This window comes from Chiloscyllium punctatum, chromosome 4 (assembly GCF_047496795.1).
Source record: "Chiloscyllium punctatum isolate Juve2018m chromosome 4, sChiPun1.3, whole genome shotgun sequence".
Lineage (NCBI taxonomy): Eukaryota > Metazoa > Chordata > Chondrichthyes > Orectolobiformes > Hemiscylliidae > Chiloscyllium > Chiloscyllium punctatum.
The window spans coordinates 76,903,140-76,924,400 of NC_092742.1; the positions used below are offsets into that span (position 1 = coordinate 76,903,140).

Genomic DNA, 21,261 nt, shown 5'->3' on the forward strand with positions numbered 1-21,261 from the left:
TTGAGATGGACATAACCTGAGTATGTTAACCTGGATCAGATCAACAGAGCAAAGAAAAGCATCAAATTATCAGTGATCAATAGAATCATTTCGGTCCTTATTCTGTACAACAAATTGATTACATATAATTGCAGTCCAGATGACTGGAGGTTCATTTTTTTTTAAAACACCTCTAATAAGGCATTCAGTAGAAATTAGAACAATAAGAGAAAGGAGAGGCTGGGTCATTGTAATTTTAAGGCTGAATTGAAAGATTTTTGATGTAGCGTTAAGGAGTTATGAGATAGCAATTTCTCTTGGCCAACTTAAGAAATAAGCTATTATGTCCTACCCAATAACATCCCATTCAATCATTTTGGGGATATTTAAAACACAAGTTTCCACATTTATTGATTAGTAAAATATGATTTCACTTACCTATCTTCTACATGGGTTTCATCATTATTTGCAGTATTTGCAGACAGCTCTGGCCACCATTGCTTAAGGACAGCTCGGAGCCAGTTTAAACCAACAATCAGATATCTGCATTATTTGAAAATGTTACAAGTAAGGTTTAATACAGCAAGTCATAAACAAATCTATGCAATGAATTTAATGATGTGATCTCAATAAAGGTTTTGGGTCTAAGCTTTCCAATTGTTATGATACATCAGACACATTGGGTGAAATGTGTTTCATTGCATTAGCAAGCAGATACAAAAAATAAGAAAAAAATTTGTGGGGATTATCTTTCTCATTTTGCATATCAAGAATGTGCCAGCAATTAGTAGATTTGATCTTGGTGCAAACGTTCCATGTCTATTAGGAAGGACCATGAGATTTAGATGTTTTAAAAAAAAAACAAATGGTTTAAACCATCGATGCAAAATCTAGCCTGCTCTAATTTGGAAACTCAGTTTTATCAGCACAAAAATCGCAAACCATCTCCAAGTTCATTTGGCCTCATCGGTCACATGACAATCTGAGCTCAGTTGCAGCTGGGGCCATTTCAAGTACATAGAACAGAGAGCATAGAACATACAGTAGTACAGCAAAGTACAGACACTTGTGGCCTTGATGTTGTGCCAACCTTTTCTCCTACTCTTAAGATCAGACGAACCTACATATCCTCCACTGTATTATCTTTCATGTGCCTATCCACGAGTCGCTTAAATGTCACTAATGTATCTGACTCTACCCCCACGGCTGGCAGTAATTCCACGCACTCACCACTCACGGGGTAAAGAACCTACCTCTGAATCTTCCCAAAACCTTCCTCTCATAAATTTTAAAATTATGCCCCCTCATGATAGCCATTTCGGCCCTGGGAAAAAGTCTCTGGCTATCCACTCTCTCTCTGTGCCTCTCATTATCTTGGACACTTCTATCTAGTCACCTCTTATCCTTCTTTGCTTCAGTGAGAAAAGCCTTAGCACCCTTGACCTTTCTTCATAAGACATACTCTCGAGTCCAGGCAGCATCCTGGTAAATCTCCTCTACATCCTCTCTAAAGCTTCCACATCCTTCCGATAATGCGGCAACCACAACTGAACACAATATTCTAAGTGCAGTCTAACCAGGGTTCTACAGAGCTGCAGCATAACCTCGCAACTCTTAAACTCAATCCCTCTGCTAATGAAAGCCAACACACCATATGCCTTCATGACAATTCTATCAACTTGGGTGGCAACACTGAGGGATCTATGAACATGGGACTCCAAGATCCCTCTGTTCCTCCACACTGCAAGAATCTTGCCTTTAACCCTGTACTCTGCATTCAAATTCAACCTTCCAAAAGGAATCACTTCGCTCTTTGCCAGGATGAACGCCATCTGTCACTTATTAGCCCAGTTCTGCAGCCTGTCATCATGTCCCGTTGCAATCGACATACTATCCACCACTCCACCATCTTCATGTCATCGTCAAACTTATTAAACCATCTTTGCATTTCTTCATCCAAGTAATTTATAAAAATCACAAAGGGCAGAGATCCCAGAACTGACCCCTGCAGGACACCACTGGTCACCAAGCTCCAGGCTGAATACTTTCCGTCTACTTCCATCCTCTGTCTTCTATGGGCCAGGCAATTCTGTATCCAGAAAGCCAAAATTTCCCTGTATCCCATACCTTCTTACTTTCTGAATGAGCCTACCATGGGGAACCTTATCAAATGTCTTGCTAAAATTCATGTACACCATATCCACCGCTCTACCTTCAATGTGATTTGTCACATCCTCAAAGAATTTAGTAATGACTGTGAGGCACGACTTCCCTCTCACAAAGCCATGCTGACTATCTCTAATCCAACTATGGTTTTCCAAGTAATCAAAATTCCTTTCTCTCAGAATCCTCTCCAATACTTGACCCACCACAGTCAGGAGACTGATCTGGTCTGGTCTTTAATTCCCAGGATTATCCCTATTCTCTTTCTTGAACAAGGAAATAACATCTGCCACCCTCCAATCATCCTCTCCAATACTTGACCCACCACAGTCAGGAGACTGATCTGGTCTTTAATTCCCAGGATTATCCCTATTCTCTTTCTTGAACAAGGAAATAACATCTGCCACCCTCCAATCATCTGGCACTACCCCAGTGGACAGTGAGGACACAAAGATCATCACCAATGGTGCAGCAATCTCTTCCCTCGCTTCCCATAGTAACCCAGGGCATATCCCTTCAGGCCCAGGGATTTATCTATCCTTTTGACTTTCAAAATTTTCAATTTGTTCAAGTATATTAGTCTGTTTCACGTTGCCCTCAGTGTGTCAAGGTCCCTCTCTCAGTAGTGGATACTGAAGCAAAGTATTCATTAAGGATGTCCCTTACCTCATTTGACTCCAGGTGCGAGTTCCCTCCACTATCCTGGATTGGCCCTACCCTCACTCTGGCCATCCTCTTTTTCCTCACATGTGTGTGGAACGCCTTAGGGCTTTCCTTTATCCTATTCTCTTCCAACCCCCTTCTAGCTCTCCTAAGTCCATTCTTCAGTTTCTTCCTGGCTGCCTTGGAACCCTCTACAGACCTGTCTGATCCTTGCCTCCTCAACCTTAAGTAACATTCCTTCTTCCTCTTAACTAGATGTTCCACTATCCTGGTCACCCAACCTACCATCCCTTCCTTGCCCCAGCGGTACAAACCTGTTCAGCACTATTAGCAAGTGCTTCCTAAACAACCTCTACATTTCTGACGTGCATTTCCCCCCCGAGAACATCTGTACCAATTTAGATAGTCGAGTTCCTGCCTAATAGCATTGTAATTCCCGCTGTCCAATTAAACACTTCCCCATAACATCTGCTCCTATTTCTCTCCAGGAGTATAGCAAAAGTCAGTATGTTGTGATCACTATCACCTAAACGCTCTCCCACTGAGAGATCTGACACCTTGCCTAGTTTGTTGCCAAGCACCAAATCCAATAGGCCGACTAGTAGGCCATATCTACATATGGAGTCAGGAACCATTCCTGGACACACCTGACAAAAACTGCTCCATCCAAAGTATTTGAACTAAGGAGGTTCCAATCAATATTTGGGAAGTTAAAGTAACACATGACAACAAATCTGTTACTTCTGCACCTTTCCAAAATCTGTCTCCCAATCTGCTCCACCATGTCGGTGTTGCTATTAGAGGGTCTGTAGAAAACTCCCAATAAAGTGATTGCTTGTTTCCGGTTTCTGACTTCCACTCATACAGACTCTGTGGACAAACCCTCGTTGACACCCCCCCTTTCTGTGGCTGTGATACTATTACTGATTAGCAATGTACTCCTCCACCTCTTTTACCTCCCCACTATTCCTTTTGAAACATCTAAACCCTGGAACATCCAACAATCATTCTTGCCAATGATATCCAAGTCTTCATAATGGCCACAACATCATAGTTCCAAATAATAATCATGTTCTAAGTTCATTACTCTTATTCCTGATACTTCTTGCATTAAAACAGACACACTTCAACCCATCACACTGACTGAACCTTTGCCCTATCAAGTGCCTATTCCTCTTCACAGACTCTCTGCATACTGTGTCTGGCTGTTCATTACCAACTCCATAATCTGACCCATATCTACAGTTCCCATTTCCCTGCCAATCTAGTTTAAACCCTCCCAATAGCTCAAGCAAACCTCCTGCCCAGGATATTGAGTGCGCTTCCAGTTCAGGTGCAACCAGAGTCATCTTAATGCAAGCTGGCAACTACCTTAATTTAATGCAGCCCTCAGGCCGCTAACACTGTAGTTCCATGCTCAGCCTATGACAACAAATCCAGTATTCCTTTTTAAAAAAAAAACAACTTTAAACCAATTTCAGTTCCATTAATCTATGGTTTACATCCAAAGGTTAGGTGATAGCAGAATCAACAAAATTGTAGGAAAGAAATCTGTCCTAATAACTCTTTTCATTAAGCTGGAGATATGGTTTTATTGTGAATTTTCTATTTCTTGTTCATGCTGCTTTTCCCATTGCCCAGCTTGCAATGCAATGCTCAAAAGGCCATTGGGAGCACTTAAAGTTAACATTTCATAAACATTAACTTTGATTTCCCTTCATAGATGCTGTCAGACCTATTGAACTTTTCCAGCAACATCCGTCTCTATTTCTGATTTAATGCATTCGCAGTTAGAGAACTTACTGTACTTGTACACAATGTTAAAGCAGTACAAACTAAATTTCTCAAATTACCACAAAAAAGCTGTATAGAGTGAAAATAATTTTCAAAACTACCGAGGGCAACACAAAAATGCCACACAGGACATAACCAGGCCATTCTGACAGAGTTTATGTCCCACTCAAGACTTTCTTCCTTCATCTAATTCCATAACTGAAACCTTCCAATACTTTCTCCCCCATGTGCTAGTCTAGCTTTCCTTTAATTTCACGTATGCTATTCAATACAATCACTCACTATGATCTAGGATATTAGGTTCCTAAAGCACAGTAAAGTAGCTACTGTAATCTCATAATACTTACTCTTCATATCTGCTTTTTAATAACTCTTGCACTAGTGGTAAGAGGTCAACACAACAACCTATGGAGATGCTTTGTTTTTCTTCCTCCAGACTATAAGCAAAAATAAAGAGCATTAAAGAATATCTGACAAAAGTATTAACTATAGATGGAAAAAAAGTTATTTTAATATTACCTTTTTGTAAGCACTGGTAGACAATCTGCAGTAACAGCAATGTCATGTATCCTACAGATGACAAAAAGATTCAACATCATATCACAAAGAACTAAGACAAATTGTCAAGCAATGATGCATGGCAACAAATAAAATGGAAGCTTTCTATCTGCTTTTCCAAAATAGTTTGCATTCAATTTAACTATATATATTGCAATAAAGAAGCTTATGATAGAATTTGTAACAATGACTTACATAAAATAGATGTAGTACAATGGAAATATGATTATTACCTGACCAGATAAGCTACCAGCTCACTTGCACTTTTTTGCCAAAACGTTAGAGCTACGTTCAGTCTTAGGTTTCTACCAAACAGTACTTGTGTCATTGTAGCATGATCCTTAGAAATCTGTGGTATTAACAAAACCAAACAGGAAGAGAGTTAGGTAGTAAAAATAGTTCATTTCTATGTTGCTAACCACACTTCAATACTTTCCTTGGCTCCCATTATCTATTCAAATCTGTGGTACTTCCATTCCTTTTAAGGTTAGGAATACATGTTAAAATTCTAAAAAGGCTTAAGAGCATTGCTATAATCACTATATTAATGCAGACACTGAAGCACTCCTGTGCTAAGTTACCCAAGAGCACTGTTAAGCATTTGGCATTAATACCATTTTTTTTAAAAAAAATCTCAGCTGTTTTGAAGCTTTGCAACTTCCTCCTTCCTGCATGACACATGCAATACATATTAACTGATGATTAATTACGGTTGGAAACAGCTATTTGTTTATACTGCAAGGACATTACAAGAAGCAACTCTGCAATATTTATGCTAGTATTAATGAAGCTACAAATTAGACTTCATCATACAAACAGAAATAACTCTTTTTAAAAATGAATCAGCTGTTTTTGGATGCTATTATGCCCAATGGAAGCAAACAAAAATAATAACAGTTCAGCCAAAAAGGATGCTGATCACTGCCTCCAGAGTTGTCCACACCTCTCCTTTGGCCAAGCTGCAGTGTTTGTGGAAGAAGCGTTCACTCTAAGATGCTCCCATCACTTTTTTGGGGGTGTGGGGGGTGGAAACAGAACCACAAACAAAGAAATTCATATTAGTAAATGAGAAATGAGCTACTTACCATTTGTTCTTTAGGGGCAAAATATGGAACAGAGAATACTGTGTGCAGATTGTATAAAAAAATCAGATGTGCACTTGACATCCAGTTATGGATCAGCAAAAGTGGCTAATTAAAATAATGACCTTGCAGTTACACAACACATTTCACATTCTGCTCAAAGTGCTTAACTAATTTTTGGAAGTAGCCACCGTTGCAATGCAGAAGAATGTGGAACAGTCCATCTTCTACAGTTATACCGGCACCACCTCCACCTGTTCCTCAACTACATTGATGATTGCATCGGCGCTGCCTCGTGCTCCCACGAGGCGGTTGAACAGCTCACCAACTTTACCAACACTTTCCACCATGACCTCAAATTCACCTGGATCATCTCTGAAACCTCCCTCCCTTCCTGGACCATTCCATCACCGTCTCTGGCGACTGACTAACCACGGACATATACTACAAGCCCACAGACTCCCACAGCTACTTAGACTACACCTCCTTACACTCTACCTCCTGTAAAAATACCATCCCTTCTTCCCAATTCCTCTGCCTTTGCTGCATGCGATCCCAGGATAACCAATTCCATCTTTAAGTCCCAGATGGCCCCTTTCTTCAACGATCGCAACTTCCATTCCCACATGGTTGAAGATGCCCTCCAGCACATCTCTTCCACTTCACGCACCACTGCCCTTGAACCCCACCCCTCCCAATGCAACAAGGACAGAACCCCTCCCTAGCCCTCACCTTCCACCCTACCAACCTCCACATACTACATATCATCCTCCGCCACTTCCACCACCTCAAAACAGACCCCACCACCAGAGATATACTTCCCTCCCCACCCCTATCAGCGTTCCAAAAAGACCATTTCCTCTATGACTCCCTCATCAGGTCTATGCCACCAGCCTACACCCCACTCCTGGCACCTTCCCCTACCACAGCAGGAAGTGCAAAACTTGCGACCAGACCACTCTCCTCAACTCTGTTCAAGGCCCCTAGGGATCCTTCCACATCTGTCAGAAATTTACCTGTATCTCTACGAATATCATCGACTGCATCCATTTCACCAGTGTAGTCTCCTCTACATCAGGGAGACAGGACGGCTTCTTGCGGATCATTTCAGAGAACATCTTTGGGACACCTGCACCCACTAACCTTAGTGCCCCATGGCTGAACACTTCAACTCCCCCTCCCATTCTGTCAAGGACAAGCAGGTCCTGGGTCGCCTGCTTCGGCAAACCGTTACCACCTGATGTCTGGAGGAACAACGCCTCATATTCTGCCTTAGAATCCTTCAACCACGCGGGATAAATGTGGATTTCAAAGCTTCCTCATTTCCCCACTCCCCACATTACCCCAATCCCAAGCCTCCAACTCGGCACCATCCTCTGGAGCTGTCCATCACCTCACCCCCCCCCCGCCACCGCCTATCCATCACCTTCTCCCTCACCTTCAACCACCTATCGCTTTCTACCGTCCACAAAACCCCACCCCCTCTCATTTATCTCTCAGCCCTGACCCACAAGCCTAATTTCTGATGAAGGGCTTATGCCTGAAACATTGATTCTCCTGTTCCTCAGATGCAGCCTGACCTGCTGTGCTTTTCCAGCACTACACTCTCGACTCTAGGGTTTGTTACATCAACCTGGGAAGGCAGATGGGGATTTCAGTCTCACTTCTCATCCAAAAGGCGCTCCAGTCACATGTATGCTCCCTGAGCAATGACATCTGAAGTGCTAAGTAGTAGAAAGACAATAGCTTTAGGCCTTGCTACAAACTCCTCCTTATCTACTGACTTAATTCCTCTTCTGATGGAACTTCACCAGCTTATTTGTCAGAGTTAAGTTTCTGAATATAAATTGTGTTCATCAGTTTCTATTTCAAAGTGCACAATACTTGATTTCTTTCCTGTACCTCAACTGATTTGCTACTGAACTCTCAATCATGACTTTGTTATCTTGAGACTAAACTATTTCAACGTGTGGAGAATTTGGTTAACCTCGAACATTATATCAGTTTTATTTAACCTATTTGCCTAATTAACCTGTTCAAAAATGTTATTACACACACCTGCAGCAGGTGGAACTTGAACCCAGGCCTCCCAGTCCAGGGGGAGGGATGCTACCACTACGCCACAAGAAGGCCCCTTTAAGCGAATTCAGAGACAGAAAGGAACTGCCGCTTCTGTCAAACCCTGGTTATTTAATCCAAACGTTTGCAGCCCAAACACTAACCTCAACCCAAATTGTGTTGATCTGTGGTTGCTGATCTACACAAACAAACAATCATATTTTAACTTCACATCTTTGTATTAACGTCACGATGGCCTGACCTCACCCCATCTCCAACCCTTCACCTCTCCCTCTCCCAAACTCTCAAAAATCCTGCAACCTTCCCAGATCTCAGCCATACTCCAAATTTAGAATCTCTCACCATCCAAATTATTATTGCTTCACCACTGGTAACTATTCTGTCAGGTATCTAGAGCTTAAGTTCTGAAATTTTCTCTCAAAATTTCTATCTTTCTCATTCTTAAAGATATATCTTGAAATCCACCTCTTTGATTAAGCTTTTGGTCATCTGCCCTAATTTCAATCTGGCTTGATGTCACATTCTACTTGATAACCCTCCAAGGAAATGTCTGAGAACTTGTAACTTTGTCAAAAGGTGAAAATAAATGCAAGTCTGTTATATACTTTATCCAAGTAAATCCAATGTGTATGTGAAACTATATAGTCTGCTTGAATAAACAACTTAAAAGGTAATTGAAAAGTACAGGAGATAAGTGAAAGAAATAGCAATTTGGGTGCAGTGAGATACCTGGGGATACATGCACACAGATCAGATTAGATTACTTACAGTGTGGAAACAGGCCCTTCGGCCCAACAAGTCCACACCGACCCGCCGAAGTGCAACCCGCCCATACATTTACCCCTTCACCTAACACTACGGGCAATTTAACATTGCCAATTCACCTGACCTGCACATCTTTGGACTGTGGGAGGAAACAGGGGCACCCGGAGGAAACCCACACTGACACGGGGAGAATGTGCAAACTCCACACATTGAAAGATGTGGCGGCACGGTGGCAATGTGACAGGACAAGTTTGAAAGGCTGTAAAAATAAATATAGCATTCATGCTAAACTTTTATAATTCATTGGGCGAGTCCCAATTGCAATGCAACGTCAAATCCTGGGCATGATTCAAAAAGAGTCCAGCAGAATATCTTTTTGGTCCATGTGGAGAGAATAGAAATTTTGGAGCTGTTGCCCTCAAAGAGGAGCTGCTTGGAAGAAGGCTTAATATGTCGATTAAAATCTTAAAAAGATTTGACTGAGTATAAGTAGAAGTTGTTTCCCACACAGAAAAGTTTGTACACAGAAATGAATGTTTAAGTAACTGGCAAATTAACTAGTTAGCTCAGTGGGTCATAATGATCTGGAATGTGCATGTCTAAAACAGTATTAGAAATAAGTCCAATATTATTTAAAAGGGAGAAATACAAAGGTGAAATAAAAGTGGTTCTCTCACAACAAATCAGAAATTTTCAATTTCAATAGGAAGATTCAAAACAAAGAGGCCCTACCTGTGCAAAATAATCTGCATATGTGACAGAAGCACCAGTCTGTGAAGCAGGAGAATCACTCGAGTTCAACTGGGAGCTGCGATTGTCATTGCATAATTTAGGTACAGTTCCTGAACAGACTACTTCATTTTCTTTATTTGCCATGTCACAGCTCCAAAGATCTGGATGCTGCTTCCCGTTGCCCACGATACTTTGGACTCTACGTCTCGTCTTCCTTTTACAACACGTCGCTTTGGATATTCTGTGCAATGTTTTCTTCGTTTGTCCAGTAGATAATCTGTTGAGATAAAGCCAACAGTCGTAGGCATATTTGCTCCCAGCAAATCTATTTTCACTGAACAGAAAAAAATTGCATTGCAGTTGTTTCTATTATGCTTCTTTGTTATTTAGAAAGAAGGGTTTAGAAGTAGACAACTCTCTATCCCATCTCATGAACCAAGAGATACACAGAGTACTATACTGGACATGAGAAACACATTGCAGGGTATTGCTGAGTGATGAGTTTAGAGGGCTATGAAGCTAGGGCTGGAGAATGGGACTAGTTATGTCGCTCTTTCAGGAGCCTGTACAGCCATGATGGGTCAGATGGCCTTCTTCTATACCTTAAAATTTGAAGATTCTAGAAGTTTCTAAAATACTTATGAACGACAGATAAAGAACTCCTTCAATGATGTCCAGTTCAGAATCAGTGATTAAATATGCAACACTATGAATGAAGTTAATTTATATTATTTTAGTTGTGCAATCTTAGTAAGACCAACATCACTGGTTATTCAAGTGTTCAGCAGATGACATTATGTTTGTCAACCCTTTCTACTATAGATGCTGCCCGATCCGCTAAGTGCTTCTAACAATATTTGTTTTTGACTGTTTTTCTTACCATCAAACGGTGGGGGTTATGGGGGTGGGGTGGAACAAATGTTTAAACAGACTTGAAAATTTATAAACTTCTAACCTCTGCTTTTGGAACTGCTTTCTGACTTCTAATTAAGTGGCAAGTCCTTTCAAAGGGGGTGGGGACCTCAAAATATTTAGATCAGCATTCTAAGTTCCATCAGAATTTAATTTTAATCGCCCATCAGGTAAAATACATGAGCATTTTATCCACTGAAGCATCATAAGGTGCTGGCTGCAGTGGGTGGGGGTACCACATAACACAAATACTGCCTTTCGAGTTCTTTTTTGAGGGGTTTTAAGGGGTCTCTCCTATTCCCCTCAAAAACGTTCATTTGCTCCATCCTCATTTCAGGAATGCATGGAATGCTTGTATAATCTGACTTTAATGACAACTTTGACTTCCCTCTGCAGAGGAATCAGTCATTTTCCCACTCCTGCCCTGAGACGATAAGTTACCTGTTCACACTTGTTCAGCTGTAGCAGCTCACTATTATTACAGTGTGGTTTAACTATGAAAATAGATTGAGTTTGCAGCAGACCCTGCTCTACTGTTTACAACAGGCTCAACCCCTAGACAGGTCTAGTGCAGTATGTGGATTAACAATCAAGTGTTATCATACAAACAAGTTAAATCAAGGACTGATCTCACCTTTTAATTTTATGAGTCGCCTCTTTGCATTCCGGGAGCCTAACCTGGTATGAAAAGAAAAGTGATTATAAATTGCTTTATTTCAGGCAATATCTTTCTCAAAAACTTTCTGACTGCCTTTTCGTTTATTGGGAAAAAAAACTAATAATTTTGCAATAACAACAGATCACTGGAAATAAAATTAGCAAGACTTTTATATAGCATCTTCCAACAATCAGTTGTCCAGATGCTGACATTTTCAAAATACTTAATGTGAAGTTCATCAAATAGCTTAGGAGATTTCAAAGAAGTATTTGCCTGAAACTAGGAATGTTTTTACTGTTGTAGATTTAATTCATTAAAGGATGTGATCCATTAGAATCTTAAATATACCGCATTTTTTAACTACTGGGTTTTGCAGGCAATATATACATAAATTAGTGGCACAATTAGATGTGCAGGCATGCATTTTTGTTTAAGATATGTAGCTAACACATACAAAGAAAATTTACAGAATTTATAAATCTTTACACCTATGTCTATAATTTATTGAAAAAAAAGCACTCCAATATTTAATAAGAAGATAATCAAAGAGCTTGTCTGGATTATACTATCAATGAAAAATCAACAAAATAATTTTTTGTCTGCATCCATTCATCGGATTGGTGTTAGACAAGTACATTCTTACAAAAACACTGCATACGAACAAAGAAATGTGCAATTGAGTGTATAGTGGAGACAGATGATTCAATCCTGGTTTTCAAAAGGGAATTGAATAATTAGCTGAAGCAAAACCTACTGGAGGACTATGGGATAAAGACAAGGGAATAGGATTAGCTACACAGCTTAAAGACAGAACAAAGAAATGTTAGGCTAGGGCTTATGTAGTATAGTGGTAATGTCCATACTTCTTTGTGGGTGGCACGGTGGCACAGTGGTTAGCACTGCTGCCTCACAGCGCTAGAGACCCGGGTTCAATTCCCGCCTCAGACGACTGTCTGTGTGGAGTTTGCACATTCTCCCCGTGTCTGCATGGGTTTCCTCCGGGTGCTCCGGTTTCCTCCCACAGTCCAAAGATGTGCAGGTCAGGTGAATTGGCATGCTAAATTGCCCGTAGTGTTAGCTAAGGGGTAGATGTAGGGGTTGGGCTTCGGCGGGGCGGTGTGGACTTGTTGGGCCGAAGGGCCTGTTGCCACACTGTAAGTAATCTAATCTAATCAGGTGGTCTGGGTTTAGGTTCCAACAGCTGAACAGGTTGTTTGAAAAAAAATCTAAAAACATTGGGCTCAATCAAGTTGTCTGTTGGTTTGTTCTCAGACATTTCGTCACCATACTAGGTAACATCTTCAATGAGCCTCCAGTGAAGTGTGTATGTTCTGACCCACTTGCTATTTATGTGCCTTGGTTTGTGGTGGTGGATGATGTCATTTCCAGTTGTTTCTGAGAGGTTGGTAAGTGCGGTCCAAATCTAGATGCTTGTTATTGGAGTTCAGGATTGAATGGCAGGCCTCTAGGATTTCCCGTGTGTCTCTTTGTTTGGCCTGTCCCAGGATGGATGTATTGTCCCAGTCGATCTGGTGTCCCTCTTCGTCTGTGTATATGGATATTAGTGATAGTGGGTCATGTCTTTTGGTGCCCAGTTGGTGCTCATGTATCCTGGTGGCTGTTTCTGCTGGTTTGTCTAGAGTAATATTTGTTGCAGTCTTTACAGGGTACTTTGTACGTTATGTTCGTTCTGCTGGCTGTAGGCACAGGATCCTTTAAATTCACCAGTAGTTGTTTTAATGTACTAGGAGGTATATGGGCTACCATAATGTGTAGAGGCTGGAGTAGTCTGGTGGTCATCTCTGAAATGTCTTTGATGTATGGTAGGATGACTAGAGTCTTTGGGCGTATTGTGCCTTCCTGTTTAGGACAAACCAAGGATACAAACACCTGACAGTGCCAACTTCACCAGCAAGAAAAGCATCCTCAATACCTGTGCCTCACAACCCACTTCATATTCAACAAGATATACAAACAAATTACACAATGCCTATGGGATCACTAATAGCAGGACTTATAGCAGAAGCAGTTATGCAGATGTGAGAACAAACAGCCATTCCCACTATCAGTCTAAGCTTTGGGTCCACTTTGTCATCACAAAATGCAACAAGCTAGAAGAAACTCACAAACACATAAACAACATCCTCATTGGTATAAAATTCACCAAAGAGGAACAGAACAATAAACGACTCCCTTTCTTGCACTTCATTATAGAACAAAAAGCCAATGAAGAACTGCAGACCTGCGTTCACAGGAAAGCCACACACACTGACCAGATACTCAACTACAGAAGCAACCATCCTAACATCCACAAACAGAGCTGCATAAGGACACTACTCAAACGAACCACAACACACTGCAGCACCCTGGAACTACGAGAAACTGAGAAGAAACACCTGTACAACATTCAGGAATAATGGTTACCTGATGAGCATAGTCCGCTGATTCGTGTGCAACCTAAACAGGAAGACACAACATGCCCAGAGACTCTAGTCACCCTACCATACTTCAAAGAGATGACCACCAGACTACTCCGGCCCCTTGGCATCATGATAGCCCACAAACCTCCTTCCACACTAAAACAACTACGGATGAATTTAAACGACCCTGAATTTACAACCAGCAGAGCAAATGTAACAACAAAATACTCTGTAAGGACTGCAATAAACATTACTCTGGACAAAATAGGAAACTAGCCAACAGGATACTTGAGCACCAACTAGGCACCAAAAGGCATGACCAACAATCACTGGTATCCATACACACAGATGAAGGAGGACACCAGTTCGAATGAGATATTACACCTATCCTGGGACAAGCCAAACAAAGACACGCACGGGAATACCTAGAGGCCTGCATTCAAACAAACACCTAGATTTGGACAGTAACTAGATTTATGAACCTCTCAGAAACAGAGCTGGAAATAATATCACCCACCACCACAAATAGCAAGCGAGACACCACCAACGCTTCAACGAAGGCTCACTGATGATTTTACCCAGCATGGCTACAAAACATCTGAAAACAAACCCACCAGGTCAGTGAGTAAACCGACAACCTGATCCACAACCTGAGCTACAAATCTTCAAGATCTCACATTGGGCTCAATGGCCTTTTCCACACCATAACCACTTAATGATTCCAAATAAGATGGGTACTCATCATTTTGCATGTACCTTGGTGGTTCAAAATATTGCCAGAATTAGATAACAGAAAATATTGCATTATATGTTAAGATACTAATTCTAGAAACAAAAGCATTCTTCTAATTATTATCATGAAAGACCATTTATCTCAAGCATTAACTCAGGTTTTCCCCTCAACAGCTACCAGTAGATCTGTTAAGTATTTCCAGCATTTTATTTTATGTCTGCTGCGATTCTGATATAAGTGAATATGACAAAATAATTTTTAAAACTTTATGTGTATATTGCATGGATATAATTAATATCACTAGTAATTACTAAGACAAAAAACACTGAAAATCGAAATTGCTCAATTCAAATCAGTCATGTTTCAAGATCTTTAAACAATTATTACACATTACTCATTCCTAGATTCTTATAAATGATGTGCTTTCAGTGATTTCACAAAGATCTGTAAGAGCCAGGGCCATAGGCTCTTTAGACAAAGGTTTGTTTATTATTGGCCTGTGCTGTGGATCTGAAACCAGATTAGCTAGTTTGTGGTTTGTCACAAATCTCTCAGTCTATTTAAGAACCTGCATTCCTGGGTGTGAGGATAAGGAGAAGTGGCAGATTTATTGAGAGGCTTGTTGGCAAATCACTGAATGGGAAAAGTATCTGAAGGCTAGCCTTTCCTATGCTATGGAATGGTGAGAGAAAGACAATGGACAATTTAGCAATCAATTTGTGCCACGCTGGCCTAGAGACGGGAAACTTGTTCCTCTCAAGCTCAGAGTCAGAGAAGCATAGAAACTAGTAGCAACTCAATTTCTGAAAATATGATAGACAGAACCCTTGTTACAATTAAAAGTGTTTGAATGCGTATTTAAGGACTGTAACTTACAAGAGTTGGAAAATGGAATTATGCTGGATGGCGACATGCCTGTCAGCACAGATAGGAATATTTCATGAAAGTAAAATTGTATGCAAATTCTGGTATGCCATCATTTTAATTTTCCACCTTTCTCCCATGCAGACATCTTTGCTGTCAGCTTCCGGCAGTATTCTACTGAGGTTTAATGGAATTTTGAAGGACAGTACATCATTTTTCATCTCAAAGGCTTTGTGAACCGCTGTCAGTTGACCATAACCTCTGCACCCATTGTTTCTTTTTGTCCTTTTTGGTGTTGGTATTTCATTCACTCTTTGGTTTCTGCTGGCAGCGGTTCATCTTTTTTATCATTTATAGCTGCTCCAGATACACCTACATTTCTTTACTTATTCCAATACCAATCCCTTTGGTCTTGCACCACTAATCATTTTTGTCACTTAGATCTTCCACCCTACCAATTTTCCTAATCTTTTCAGTTGCTTAAAGCCCATGCCTCTAACTTTTCGTACTTTCAATAAAAGGTCAAATGAACTGAAACAGCCATTGTCCCTCTATCCATAAATGCTACCTGACTTGCTGAGCATTTCCAGCGACTGCAATACTTTGTAGTAAATTCTAACACCATTAGGGATTTGTTAGTACACATAAAAAGAATCCTTTTCTAAATCAAATGGATTACCTTGCAGTTATCCATACTGAACTCTCATTCTGGGCCATATACTTATCAATATTCCTGACAACATTCTATTCCCATTTGCACCACCCTAATTACTGTCACCAGCAAACTTGGCTCTCTATTCCTCCATGGTACAGGTAAGTATGTTAAAAGGCTGAGGTCCTGAGATAGCACTAATCATAGCTTTCCAAATAGAAAGCAGACCCATTATACATAAACCAAGTCTCCCCAAATCTTTTGAAATCCATTAAGTAACAGCTGTAGACATCTCCATTTGGTATATTAAAAACATCCAAAAAAATTAATTACTTCAGACAAATGTGACTCACGTTCACAATTTCATGCTGGCTCTTGCCAATCAGTTCATATTTGTTCAAGAGCTCAGTTACTCCGTTCCTAATTTCAGAATCAGTAGCTTCATGGTTTTTCTCATCTTTTCTTATTTTATAATTGAAAGGGACATACTGAATCAAGAGTCTTAGAATATCAAGACTGAGGCATGCTCACTTTTCTCATTTAAATTTTATTACCCGGAAGGAGAACTGATTAGATGCATCAATATTCAGTTGACTCTAGTACTTTATTTCCTACTTCTACTTTGAAGACATGTTTTAACTCATGAAACCTCAAATCCAATTTTCAATTTCCAGTAGATCCTCCAGGTCCTCTGCTCAATCAGGTATTAATTTCAGAATCAGCTTGCTTCATAAACATGAAGTTCTTGCAAGAGTAGAGAGTGAGGTTTTATCATCGGGGGAAACTGCAAAAGCTGCAGGCTACTAACAGAAAAGGTAGATTTGGGAAGGGAGATAGCACAAAATAATGCAAGTCTACACATAGCAATATGGGGGTCTCACTTGCACTGCCTGAAGACTAGGGAAGTCTGATAGAAAGTGTCAATCATCTTGGGTCACTTTATGACCACTCTTAAATGGCTGGTACAAATCTGAAGCTGTAGAAACCTTGGGGCAGTTTCCCTGCATTTAGTCTGGAACCTATGGCAGGGTCAATAAAAAAAACAGAATTCTGAATATAGAACATTGAGGAAACAGCATGCATATCACAGTGAAACTCTACAGATATTTTCTGCTGACCTTTTTCATAGTCTCATTACAATTAGGATGCATCCTTTTACCAAGTTGCCTTTCTTGAATGGGTTCATCTTCCATGCCAAATAATAATACACCTTGCTTGACATTTTGATGTCTAGATGCCATAATCACTTGCAATCCTAGATTCAAAACAGGTGAGAATTATTCATTTTTAAAAAATTGATCTTGAGACAACAGAAAGATGTCAATCTCCTAAACTTTCATGGTTTACCTCAACTAACTCTCCACAGCCCTTCTTCTGCTTGGCATCAGATTCAGAGAAATGGTTTCTTCCCATAGACATCAAATGGTTTTGAGTTTGAATTTTTCAGGCCACTGGATGTCAAATAGTAAATAGACTTATGGCCACTTCCCAGTTAACAATGACAATCTGAAAACTGTGTTCCTTATATTGCAATATAAATGTGGAAGTGAATATACTTTACATTTCTGTAGCATTTCTAACATAAGAAAACTGCATGAACATAACAAAAGACAAAGAATAATGTTGGAAATTAAGCGGAAGGAGTCAGCAAAAATTAAGTTTACAGAAGGACTGGCAAAGGGACATTACAGAGGCTTTTGAGGGAACAGACCAAAGTAATTGGAGAATAAACCACCAACGGAAATAAATGAAAAACACAATTTCAACATTAGAAGCAGAAGGTACATAACTAAAATGAAGGAGACAAAAAGAAAACAGAAATTATACACCAGTTAGCTTAACATCTATCATTGGGAAAAGACTCATACAGCATGGAAACATGGCCTTCAGTCAAGCTAGTCCACGCCAATCATGTGGAGAAAGTGAGGACTGCAGATGCTGGAGATCAGAGCTGAAAATGTGTTGCTGGAAAAGCGCAGGTCAGGCAGCATCCAAGGAGCAGGAGAATCGACGCTTCGGGCATCAGCCCTTCTTCAGGAATGAGGAAAGTGTGTCCAGCAGGCTAAGGTAAAAGGTAGGGAGGAGGGACTTGGGGGAGGGGCGTTGGGAATGCGATAGGTGGAGGGAGGTCAAGGTGAGGGTGATAGGCCGGAGTGGGGTGGGGGACAGAGAGGTCAGGAAGGTGGTGCTGAGTTCGAGGGATTTGACTGAGACAAGGTGGGGGAGGGGAAATGAGGAAACTGGAGAAATCTGAGTTCATCCCTTGTGGTTGGAGGGTTCCCAGGCGGACGATGAAGCGCTCTTCCTCCAACCGTCGTGTTGCCATGGTCTGGCGATGGAGGAGTCCAAGGGCCTGCATGTCCTTGGTGGAGTGGGAGGGGGAGTTGAAGTGTTGGGCTATGGGATGGTTGCGTTGGTTGGTCCGGGTGTCCCAGAGGTGTTCTCTGAAACGTTCCGCAAGTAGGCGGCCTGTCTCCCCAATGTAGAGGAGGCCACGTCGGGTGCAGCGGATGCAATAGATGATGTGTGTGGAGGTGCAGGTGAATTTGTGGTGGATATGGAAGGATCCCTTGGGGCCTTGGAGGGAGGTAAGGGGAGAGGTGTGGGCGCAAGTTTTGCATTTCTTGCAGTTGCAGGGGAAAGGTGCCGGGAGTGGAGGTTGGGTTGGTGGGGGGGGTGTGGACCTGACGAGGGAGTCATGGAGGGAGTGGTCTTTTCAGAACGCTGATAGGGGAGGGGAGGGAAATATGTCCCTGCCCCGCCCCTCCAACCGCCACCAGGACAGAACTCCACTGGTTCTCACCTACCACCCCACCAACCTCCATGTCCAGCGTATCATCCGCCGTCATTTATACCACCTCCAAACGGACCCCACCACCAGGGACATATTTTCCTCCCCTCCCCTATCAGTGTTCCGAAAAGACCACTCCCTCCGTGACTCCCTCGTCAGGTCCACACCCCCCACCAACCCAACCTCCACTCCCTGCACCATCCCTTGCAACCGCAAGAAATGCAAAACTTGCGCCCACACCTCCCCCCCTTACTTCCCTCCAAGGCCCCAAGGGACACTTCCATATCCACCACAAATTCACCTGCACCTCCACACACATCATTTACTGCATCCACTGCACCCGATGTGGCCTCCTCTACATTGGGGAGACAGGCCGCCTACTTGTGGAACGTTTCAGAGAACACCTCTGGGACACCCGGACCAACCAACCCAACCACCCCATAGCTCAACACTTCAACTCCCCCTCCCACTCCACCAAGGACATGCAGGTCCTTGGACTCCTCCATCGCCAGACCATGGCAACACGATGGTTGGAGGAAGAGCACCTCATCTTCCGCCTGGGAACCCTCCAACCGCAAGGGATGAACTCAGATTTCTCCAGTTTCCTCATTTCCCCTCCCCCACCTTGTCTCAGTCAAATCCCTCGAACTCAGCACCACCTTCCTATCCTGCAATCTTCTTCCTGACCTCTCCGCCCCCACCCCACTCCGGCCTATCACCCTCACCTTGACCTCCCTCCACCTATCGCATTCCCAACGCCCCTCCCCCAAGTGTCTCCTCCCTACCTTTTATCTTAGCCTGCTGGACACACTTTCCTCATTCCTGAAGAAGGGCTTATGCCCGAAACGTCGATTCTCCTGTTTCTTGGATGCTGCCTGACCTGCTGCGCTTTTCTAGCAACACATTTTCAGCTCACGCCAATCATGTTCCCAAACAAAACTACACCCACCTGCCTGTGTTTGGCCATATCCCTCCAAACCTTCCCTATCCATGTACTTACACCAAATATCTTTTAAACATTGTAACTGTATCTAAATCCAACTAGCAGTTCATTCTACACAGTTACCACTGTATTTAAAAAAAAGTTACCCTCATGTCCTTATTAAATCTTTCTCCTTTCACCTTTAAAAATGCCCCCTAGATTTGAGCTCTCCCACCTTAGGGAAAAGATCTTTGTTACTCACCTTATCTATGCCCCTCATTGTTTTATAAACTTCCCCACCCCAACTTCCTATGCTCCATTGGAAAAAGTCCCGGCAACATACTGTAAATCTTTTTTGAACCCCCTCCAGCGTAATAATATCCTTCCTATAACAGGCAACCAGAACCACAAACAGGCTCTAAAAGAGGCCTCACCAATGCCCTGGGCAGCCCCAACATGATGTCCCAACTCCTATACTCAAAGGTCTGAGCAACAAGGGCAAGCTAAATGCCTTCTTAACCACTGTGCCTAAGTGTGACACAAATTTCAAAGAATTATGTACCTAAATCCATACATCTCTATTCTACAACACTACCTAGGGCCCTACCATTAATTGTAAAAGTCCTGTGCTTGTTTGTTTTACCAAAATGCAAAATCTCACATTTGTCCAAATTAAACTCCATCTACTACTACTCAGCCCATTGACTCTAATTGGGTTAAAGATGTATAGCTGTGAAACAGACCCTTCGGTCGAACGCGCACATGCCGACCAGTTATCCTAACCTCATGGAGTCCCATTTGCCAGCACTTAGCCCATATCTCTCCAAACCTTACCTATTCATATATCCATCCAGATGCCTTTTAAATGTTGTTATTGTACCATCCTCCATCATTTCCTCTGGCAGCTCACTCCATACATGCACCACCCTCTGTGTGAAAAGTGTACCCCTTAGGTCTCTTTTATATCTTTCCCCTCTCACCCTAAATCTATGCCCTCTGGTCCAGGACTCCCCACCCGAGGGAAAAGACCTTGTCTATTTATCCTATCCATGCCAATCACTATTTTATAAGCCTCTCTAAGGTCACCCTTCAGCCTCTGTCACTCCAGGGAAAATAGCCCCAACCCATTCACCCTCTCCCTATAGCTCAAATCCTCCAACTCTGGCAACATTCTTGTAAATCTTTTCTAAACTTTTCAAGTTTCACAATACCCTGCCAATAGCAAAGAGACCAGAATTACATGCAATATTCCAAAAGTGGCCGAACCAGTGTCCTGTACAGCTGCAACATGACCTCCCAACTCCAATGCCCTGTACTCTGACGAATAAACGAGAGCATACCAAATGCCTTCTTCACTATCCTACCTACCTGTGACTCTACTTTCAAGAAACCGTGTGTTGTCCTGTTCCCCCACTCAGTCAAAGAAAAATACTCAGAGACACAGTTTTACCTCCTTCCTGTTTATTCAGGGCACTGGAGGGAGAGAAAACAATT

General features: G+C 41.9%; 1 protein-coding gene across 2 annotated transcripts in view; it reads right to left on the reverse strand.

Moving 5' to 3' along the window:
• The window catches only part of katnbl1 (katanin p80 subunit B-like 1), a 39,196-nt gene that overhangs the window by 3,393 nt on the left and 14,542 nt on the right, over nt 1-21,261 (reverse strand). The window contains exons 2-9 of one of the 2 annotated variants that reach the window (XM_072569077.1): nt 17,402-17,505; nt 17,173-17,309; nt 11,362-11,405; nt 9,816-10,092; nt 5,391-5,506; nt 5,119-5,169; nt 4,947-5,036; nt 418-522 (exon numbers count right to left, since the gene is read on the reverse strand). In XM_072569077.1, coding sequence (XP_072425178.1) covers nt 418-522; nt 4,947-5,036; nt 5,119-5,169; nt 5,391-5,506; nt 9,816-10,092; nt 11,362-11,405; nt 17,173-17,295 — 806 coding nt within the window. In that variant the 5' untranslated portion in view covers nt 17,296-17,309; nt 17,402-17,505. The remainder of the gene's footprint in view (nt 1-417; nt 523-4,946; nt 5,037-5,118; nt 5,170-5,390; nt 5,507-9,815; nt 10,093-11,361; nt 11,406-17,172; nt 17,310-17,401; nt 17,506-21,261) is intronic. The other variant, XM_072569076.1, reaches the window with a different exon arrangement.